Genomic DNA, 9,027 nt, shown 5'->3' with positions numbered 1-9,027 from the left:
GGGTGCTCAGTCATGTTGGACTCTTTGAGACGCCCTGGACTATAGCCTACCCTGGACTATAGCCTACCGGCCTCCTCTGTCCATGGGATTCTCCAGGCAAGACTACTGGAGTAGGTTGCCATTTCCTCCTCCAGGAGATCTTCTGGACCCAGGGCTCCAACCCGCACCTCCTGTGTCTCCTGTACTGGCAGGCGGGTTCTCTACCACTGCACCACCTGGGAAGTCCACAGCCCTGCACAGTAGGGCTTAATATCCTTTTCCTCTTGGGGCCTCCCACTTTGGCTTATTGACTTAACTTTTGGGGGGCAGCAGGGACGACAACTTATTTTGTGGCTAAATCTGGGGAGCGTATTTTAGCCACAGGACATCAGTACTCCTGGCTAGGTAAAAATAAAATGAACAGTTGGGCCTGGGTCTCAAACAATGAAGACCAGAGCCAGCCTTGGGGAGTAGGGGTGCTCAGTTCAGTCACTCAGTCATGTCCGATTCTCTGCAACCCCATGGAGTACAGCACACCAGGCTTCCCTGTCCATCACCAAATCCCAGAGCTTGCTCAAACTCATGTCTATCTAGTCGGTGATGTCATCCAACCATCTCATTCTCTGTCGTCCCCTTCTCCTTCCTTCAATCTTCCTGAGCATCAGGGTCTTTCCCAATGACTCAGTTCTTTGCATTAGGTGGTCAAAGTATTGGAGCCTCAGCTTCAGCATCAGTCCTAGCAATGAATATTCAGTTCCTTTAGAATGGACTGGTTGGATCTCCTTGAAGTCCAAGGGACTCTCAAGAGTCTTCTCCAACACCACCACAGTTCAAAAGCATCAATTCTTTGGCGCTCAGCTTTCTTTATGGTTCCACTCTCATGTCTTTAGATGACTACTGGAAAAACCATACCTTTGACTAGAAAGACCTCTGTCAGTAAAGTAATGTCTCTGCTTTTTAATATGCTGTCTAGGTCTGTCATAGCTTTTCTTCCAAGGAGCAAGCATCTTTTAATTTCATGGCTGCAGTCACCATATGCAGTGATTTGGAGCCCAAGAAAATAAAGTCTGTCACTGTTTCCATTGTTTCCCCATTTATTTGCCATGAAGTGATGGGACTGGATGCCATGATCTTAGTTTTTTGAATATTGAATTTTAATCCAGCTTTTTCACTCTCCTCTTTCACTTTCATCAAGAGGCTCTTTAAGTTCTTTGCTTTCTGCCACAAGGGTGGTGTTATCTGCATATCTGAGGTTATTGATCATTCTCCCGGCCATCTTGATTCCAGCTTGTGCTTCATCCAGTCCGGGATTTCGCAAGATATACTCTGCATTTAAGTTAAATAAGCAAGGTTGCAATATCAATAGCGGTGGTAACCCAAGGTAAGGTCTTCGCTGTCGCAATCGTTCTAATTCCCGCCCAGGGGAAGTCCCGCCCTGTCTGGCGGCGCCGGAAGTGACGCAGTCCCTTAGCGGAGCCGGGAGTGTGTGGCTGCTGGAGAAGCTGGAGACCTGCGCGAGCCCAGTGTCCGGCCGGCAGGGGCCTTCGGCTTCCCCGACACCGGAGGACATTGGCGGCAGCCCCGGGCCTAGCTGCCGAGCACAGCCATGTCTGGTAATGGCAACGCGGCCGCAATAGCGGTGAGTCCAGAGCCGGTGACCCTTTCAACCTCAGTCTTCCGCACTAGCGGTGCAACGATTGGCCCCAAGTTGCCACTCTCCGTCGCCCATTGGTCGGGAGGGTTATCTGTCCCCCCCCCTCCCCGCCCCCCCGCTTTGGCCCGAATAGTTTTTAAAGGGCCAGTAGCTGCTGCTGCTGCTGGGTTGCCCTTAAAATCCGTATTGCCCTGGGGGAATCTGTGAACAGTGGGGACAGACTTAAGAGCAGAAGATTTGTCTCGAACGGGAACCTCGTTGCTGTGGGGATCTGAATGGCATCATGAGGCCTGGAGTCCACGGCTCTAGATTTAGTGACCCAACCCAGGAAAATTCATGTACACGAGACAGGGTGCTATTCCATGGGATCCTTTCACTCGAGACAGGTCCGAGGCAATTAGGATCGAGAGAGGAGAGCGTACCTCCAAGTCTCCGCACTACACTCAAACGTTTTGGAAGTGCACCTTCTCCCCTTTTTTCCTGTTAACGGCCACCTAGCCCCAACCTACACTCAAAATTCCCCAGCTGAGGCACCGTTCGTTGAGTTACTACCTTTGTGGGTGGGGAGTGCCCTCGAGCCTCCCTATTCTTAGCCTGGGGTCCTAGCTTTGGGCTTGTGCAGATGCAAAGTGCAGAGCTGGTGAGGCCAAAGTCAGCCTGAGATAAGAAAGGAGGAGGGCAGCAGTTTATCTCTTCCTGAACTACCTGCTGGTAAGGAATAGGATTCTTTGCCATTGTTGACATACCTGAGCGCTGGAATAGGAGTAACAAGATGTGATTCCAGCTCTCAGCGGTAAAGAATTCTTTACCCAGTGGTAAAGAATCTGCCTGCTAGTGCAGGAGACACAGGAGACAAAGGTTCGGTCCCTGGGTCGGGAAGATCCCCTAGAGTAGGAAATGGCAACCTACTCCAGCATTCTTGCTGGGAAAATTTCATGGACAGAGGAACCTGGTGGGCTACAATCCATGGGGTAACAAAGAGACACGACTGAGCCTGCACATGCATGCACCCATGATTTAACCTGTGGCCCTGGTCAAGTTGCTTGGCTCTTCACAGCCAGCCTTTGCTTCTGTAACATGGTTCCTCTCTGCCTGTTAAGTTGTTATGAAGCTTAATAGCAATAGCTCTAGTATATACGTACTTGATAAGGATCTTTTTACTGGAAGAGTTTGACTTGAATATGCTGTGCAGAATCAGTAAAATTAAGGGATTGTTTGAACATAGCAGTTTCTGGGATGTTTCTCTGGGCTCCTTGTGACCCAGAATTTTAGTGGCCATGTTTGGCATTTCGAGCTTAGTCTAATTTGCTCAGGGTACCCTAGGGTTTATTTATTGGAGAAGTGATAGCTGTGGAGCAGACTAAAGTCTGAGAGCAACCAGTTGTTACCTCCTCTATGACAGAGGCCCCAGATACCTGGCTGCAGAAGAACTCCATAGGATGAAGATTCCAGAATAGGGAAAGTTGATAGTGTCTGTAGGGGCTATTGTCTGATCTGGAAAGAAATAGGACCTCAGACTGGAGAACTCTGTTCTCCCTGGTTGGCACTGAATACGTTTGTCCAAGATATGCTGACAAGAGGAAGAGGTGTGTCCCACTGAGTTCTTGGCTTGGTCTATGACATCCTAATATTTCCTTCTTGGTGAAATCAGAGGCCACATTCTAGGTGAAGGGACATTAGACAGCTTATCCTCTTAGTCTTACAGAATATCAAAAGCAGAAGATACTTGAGTGCAAACTTCATTTTATAGATGAACAAATAACTTTATAGATGAAAAACAAGATGGTGAATTTAAGGTCACCCTGCCAAGAAGCTGAGCAGGACTATATGTCAGATCTATTGGCCCCAGACCTTTACATGTGCATGCCAACCAGATTACAGGATCCATAGTGTGGCAGCTATGGGGTAGGTCTTATAGTATCTAGGTAGCACTGAAGCTTTCTTGAAGCTGTTCTGTTGGGGATGCTGAACTTGTCCTCAGTGACTCAGCGCAAGTTCCCCTGTGTGGCCCCAGCTGCCCTGCCCCTGCCTGCTGCAGGCCCACCCTCTCTGGGGCCAGGCTGATGGGCCTTATCTCTCTATCCACCTGGTTGAGTGCAGCATTCCTGATGCCTTTGCTTAGATGAGCTTCAGGGCTTAGTGTCCTTGTCATTACAGCAACAGCGGGTCCTACTATCGCTTCTCTCTGGTCTCTGCTTCTCTGGATCTGTGAGGAGGCAGAAGGTATTAGGGAAGGTAAAGGGACTGTCTTGGAGAGTCTTTCCCCACTCTGAGGCTCACGTGGCCACAGGGAAGGGGCTGAGGTTCCTTTATTCCAAGCCAGTGAGTCTGATTCTTGGACAAGGTTTTGAGGACCTTGAACAGCAGCGGGGACTGTAACCTGGGGACTTTTTTTGCAGGAAGAAGACACCCCAAAGATGAGAGTGATTCGAGTGGGTACCCGCAAGAGCCAGGTTAGTGCAGGTACCAGGGTGGAGGAGGTTTGTCAGAAGAGTTCTGTGTTCATAGTATTATAAATTGGGGGGCCCAGAGGGTTCTCAGCAGCCTGGGGATGGAGGAAATGGGGTGACTGAGCATTAAATCCCATGCAGAATGACAGATGGCATTCTGTGAAGAGATAGTCCCTAAGCTGGGGAAGTTATTGGGGTACAGAGGACTCCCAGTCCAGAATCCTCCCCTTCCTAGGTAGCCATTCAATGCCCTCTCTGAATTCCAATCCCTTCAGGATCTCTATGACCCTGTGAGGATTTGAGCCTAGGGCAGTGGCCAGACTACAGGGCTAACCTAAATTTCTCCCCCCACAGCTGGCTCGCATACAGACGGACAGTGTGGTGGCAACGCTGAAAGCTTTATACCCAGGCCTGCAGTTTGAAATAAGTGAGTTTTCTGGACAGGAATGGAAGCTGTTTGGAAGCTTGTATCCCCCTGGAGGGGGCTTTCTTTGACCAGAACCTGGTCCCATTGCCTCTGAGAGTTCTTGGCTATCCCCAGTTTGGAGGGCCCATTCCTCCTTTGAACACCTCCAGCTTTGCGCTTACCTAGGCTAGCCTAGCATTTTAATATCTTCTGCTTTGTGTCTTTTTATGATTGTGTCTGGTCTTCCTCTTAGATTGTACTTTCTCAGGGATCTGGTGCTTTTCTGCCTCTGTATCCACTGCCAATCTTAGCACAAGTGCTGGGCTTAGCAGGGGCTCAATAAATGCTGTTCCATGAGCATCTAATTGGTTGACTTTCTCTTCAGTTGCTATGTCCACCACGGGGGACAAGATTCTTGATACCGCGCTCTCTAAGGTAGCACCATTTTTCATCCAACCCTTTCCTCCCTCGTCCTCTTTCCTTTCCCCCAAAGATTCACCTTGAAGTTCTTTCTTGCCTGGCAGATTGGAGAGAAGAGCCTGTTTACCAAGGAGCTGGAGCATGCTTTGGAGAGGAATGAGTAAGTGAAATCGGGAGCATGACGCCCTCCCAAGCTCTCACTAGGACCCCAGTGCACATCACATCTGGGTGTCAGCTAGACTGTTAGGCTTAAAAGCTTGGATAGGCTAGAGCGGGGCTCATATGTCAGTTTTTCAGGCCTCAGAAAAGGAGAGAGTCCTGGATCTGAGCCTTCTGGCTGCCTGGGGTGCTGGACTGGCTGGGGGAGGGGTGTGAGAGGGAAGAGAAGAGGGGGAGCAAGTCTCAGGGACCCAAGGTCTCAGAAATGCCTGCTTCCTGAACTGCTCTGGGCTCCACCAGTGACATACAAGCAGGAGTGAGTGGAGAAGGGCTAGGGCCTGCTGCTCAGACCCCTTCTTCTTGCCTCTCTCCCATCTCCCTAGAGTGGACCTAGTTGTTCATTCGCTGAAGGACCTGCCCACGGTGCTTCCTCCTGGCTTCACCATTGGAGCTGTCTGCAAGTAAGAGCTCTGCCCTTTAGGACTTGGCTTTCTGTCTCTAGGCTGTCTCCCCTAACCTGAGGAATGTCATGCATGGCAGAAAACTCAGAAAATGCTAGTTAGTTGACTATTGAGAAAGACTGGAAGTGACCTGAACTGAGATCTCTCCCTCATTCTATGACCTCTCCATCTCCAGGCGGGAGAGCCCCTATGATGCTGTTGTCTTTCACCCAAAATTTGTTGGGAAGACTCTAGAAACCTTGCCAGAGAAGAGGTAAGTGGACAGGCATCTTGGGATATGTACAGCAGATGGAGGGGTGGAAGGAGGAGATTTCAGAACAGTTCCTGCTTAGAGTTAAATCTCATTTTAAACCATCTCTCTGCACAGTGTGGTAGGAACTAGCTCCCTGCGGAGAGCAGCCCAGCTGCAGAGAAAGTTCCCACATCTGGAGTTCAAGAGTATTGTATCCTTCCAGAGAAGGGAGGAGGCAGCAGCCAAGGAGGAAGACAAAGTCCAGAGGGCCCTGGGAGTTGTGAGGGGGAAGGACTTCCAGAGGAAGTGGACTGTGAACGCAGTGGACTGCATGTCATCCCATTCATCCACCCACCCATCTATCCATCCATCCATTCATAATCCTTTCATGTTTTCTTAGCCCCAAGCAAGTGCCTGGCACTGGGGATATGGTGAGCAAGATCAGCATTGTCCATCCTAACATAGTTTACATTTTAGTTCTGGAGACAGACAACCAGGCATTGACAATACAGAATGATGCTGAATATTGATTACATGGAGGCAGTGGGATTGGCAGTTGCTTCCATTTTAATTAAATTTTTTAATTGAGGTATAGTTGATGTACAATGTTGTGTTAATTTTTGGTGATTTGGTGATTCAGTTATACATATATATATATGTTATACATATATATACGTATTCTTTTTCATATTATTTTCCATTGTGGTTTATTACAAGATATTGGACATAGTTCCCTGTGCTATACCATGGGACCTTGTTGTTTATCTGTTTTGTATGTAGTAGTTTGTATCAGCTTATCTCAAACTCCTGATTTATCCCTACCCCACTACTTTCCCCTTTGGTAATCATAAATCCATTTTTATTTTATATTCCACCGTATTGTTTTGATTTTTACAGTTATGTTTGTAAAGCTGATTTTCAAAGTAATATTTGCTAAGTCCTTCAATGTAGAAAGTAGAGAATTCTCTGGAGGCTTCTAGCTGGAACATCTAAACACAGACTTGAGGGTCAAGGAAGGCTTCTTAGAGGTGTTGTAACCTTGGGTAAGGTTAAATATAATAACTTAAAACCTCTATCATTTCATCATCTGTAAAATGAAGATGTAATACTACTGCCTATTCTTTCACCCTTGGGCTGTGGTGAAAATGCAATGAATTGATGTATATAAAGCACTTCAGAACAGTGTGTGGCATATAGCAAGTATGAGTAAGTGTTAGCAGTTGTCACCAAGCTGAGAACTCAAAAGGTGAGAAGTTAGCAGCTAGAGGGACTCAGACAGAGGAAACAGCATCAGGCTCCAGCCTGCCCAAAGCTTGTGGTCCTTAGTGTCTCTCCACAGCGGGGAAACCTCAACACGCGACTGCGGAAGCTGGATGAGCTGCAGGAGTTCAGTGCCATCATCCTGGCCACAGCTGGCCTGCAGCGCATGGGCTGGCAGAACCGGGTGGGGCAGGTAGGTTTCCTCTCTCCTCTCCAGTTGCCTTCATCTCCTTCCTGCCTATATTCTTTTTGAATACCCATTTCTAGCCAGTGCAAGCTGGAAATGAGACCCAGGTTAGCAAGGTTGGGGCTCAGAGGCTGGACTCCCACTTTTGCTTACCCAGGCTTTCTATAGGTAGGGAAACCCCAACTCAGTGCTGTGTGCTTCTGGGCACCCCTACCTCCACCCTTCTGACTGCCTCTTCTGCCCCCACAGATCCTGCACCCTGAGGAGTGCATGTATGCTGTGGGTCAGGTATGCTTGACCACGGAAGCCATGTATTGTTGTCTCCTCCTTTTGTTTTCAACCAAGTTCTGTCCCTTAGCTCCATTGGCTGGGGAAAGATTGGTACTGGTATCTTAGGCTATTTTCCCATCAGGGGGCTCTGGGTGTGGAAGTTCGAGCCAAAGACCAGGACATCTTGGATCTGGTGGGTGTGTTGCATGATCCTGAGACTCTACTTCGCTGCATTGCTGAACGATCCTTCCTAAGGCACCTGGTAGGACCTGTGCTCCTGTGGAGGGGTGGATATTAGGAAGGGTAATGGGGAGATTTCTCCTGCTGTGTATTTAGTCATAACTCATTAAGAATGGACAGGACCCAGGTCTGGGCCCCTGCCTCATTTTCCGTTATGTCCTTGGCGGGAGTCTGTTTCTGGGCTCTGGTTGCAGGGTGGTGATAAGGATCTTAAGCTAACAGGGAGAACTTGTTGCAGGAAGGAGGTTGCAGTGTGCCAGTGGCAGTGCATACAGCTATTAAGGATGGGCAAGTAAGCAGGGGAAGATGGGTGGCAGGGCAGGGAAGGAACTGGCATTTCCCCTGTGTATCCACCACCATGAAGAGCACAGGTTTCTAAGTAGTTCTCTCTTACAATTTACTGAGGCAGCCATTTTCTTTCCCAGCTGTACCTGACTGGAGGAGTCTGGAGTCTGAATGGTGCAGAGACCATGCAAGACACCATGCAAACCACCATCCATGTCCCTGTCCAGGTGCCAAGGCTGCAAGGGGAGGGAAACACATCTTTATGTTACCTCCCCTTTCCTTCTCACCAAATCCAACCCTTCTTCCTTCGCCCAGCATGAAGATGGCCCTGAAGATGATCCACAGCTGGTGGGCATCACTGCCCGGAACATTCCACGACAACCCCAGCTGGCTGCTGAGAACCTGGGCATCAGCCTGGCCACCTTGTTGCTGAACAAAGGAGCCAAGAACATCTTGGATGTTGCACGGCAGCTCAATGAAGCCCACTAATTGGTCTGTGGGGCACAGGTGCCTGCCTTGCTGGTCACCCAGTGCCTACATCCCAGCCCTCTGCTACCTGAGAAGTGACTACCCCCACAGGATTGAACTGCAGGGCAGAGACTTCCAGAGACTTGTCTCACCGAGGGGCCTTGCCTCCCCAGGTGGGGGCTTCCTCTCTAGAGAAAAAAAAAAATCTTAGTAATAAGCCACAGCCTTTGAATGTAACCAGTTGTACTAATAAACCAAATTTAAAGGTGGTTTTTGTTTTTGGTGGGGCTGCAGAAAAGGAAGGACAAACTCAAAACTGTTTATGCCTGATCTCTGAGGCTAGGACCCTTTCAAAGTTCTGAAAAACGCCTTCTGTCAGTAGTTCCCATTTTCTAACAGAATCGAGTGTCTCCCAGGGAACGCCAAGAAAGCCATCATCTTAATAATCTACAATTTGTCGCTCTAGTTAACAGTAAAGCCTTATATCGGTTCCCCTCCCCCACTACCTTTAGGTATCTACAGAGTCGACTCTACAACCCTTTCGCAAAATGAAGAC

General features: G+C 48.8%; 1 protein-coding gene across 3 annotated transcripts; it reads left to right on the top strand.

Annotated features, from left to right (window-relative positions):
• Positions 1–1,427: 1,427 nt before the first annotated feature.
• Positions 1,428–8,740, top strand: HMBS (hydroxymethylbilane synthase). Of its 3 annotated transcripts, none has more exons than XM_027563520.1 (14): positions 1,428–1,618; positions 4,033–4,086; positions 4,438–4,510; positions 4,875–4,924; positions 5,014–5,069; positions 5,452–5,529; positions 5,705–5,782; positions 5,897–5,972; positions 7,101–7,214; positions 7,458–7,496; positions 7,621–7,740; positions 7,957–8,010; positions 8,144–8,230; positions 8,319–8,740. In XM_027563520.1, exons 1-14 carry the CDS (start codon positions 1,586–1,588, stop codon positions 8,490–8,492), a joined length of 1,086 nt encoding a protein of 361 aa, XP_027419321.1. In that variant the 5' UTR covers positions 1,428–1,585; the 3' UTR covers positions 8,493–8,740. The 3 variants fall into 3 exon arrangements, with proteins under 3 accessions (XP_027419321.1, XP_027419322.1, XP_027419323.1); XM_027563521.1 differs by lacking the exon at positions 1,428–1,618 and adding an exon at positions 3,752–3,856; XM_027563522.1 differs by lacking the exon at positions 1,428–1,618 and adding an exon at positions 3,780–3,868.
• Positions 8,741–9,027: the final 287 nt, after the last annotated feature.

Source organism: Bos indicus x Bos taurus, chromosome 15 (assembly GCF_003369695.1).
Source record: "Bos indicus x Bos taurus breed Angus x Brahman F1 hybrid chromosome 15, Bos_hybrid_MaternalHap_v2.0, whole genome shotgun sequence".
Lineage (NCBI taxonomy): Eukaryota > Metazoa > Chordata > Mammalia > Artiodactyla > Bovidae > Bos > Bos indicus x Bos taurus.
The sequence above is the reverse complement of the archived record's forward strand: the minus strand, read 5'-3'. Positions and strand labels throughout refer to the sequence as shown.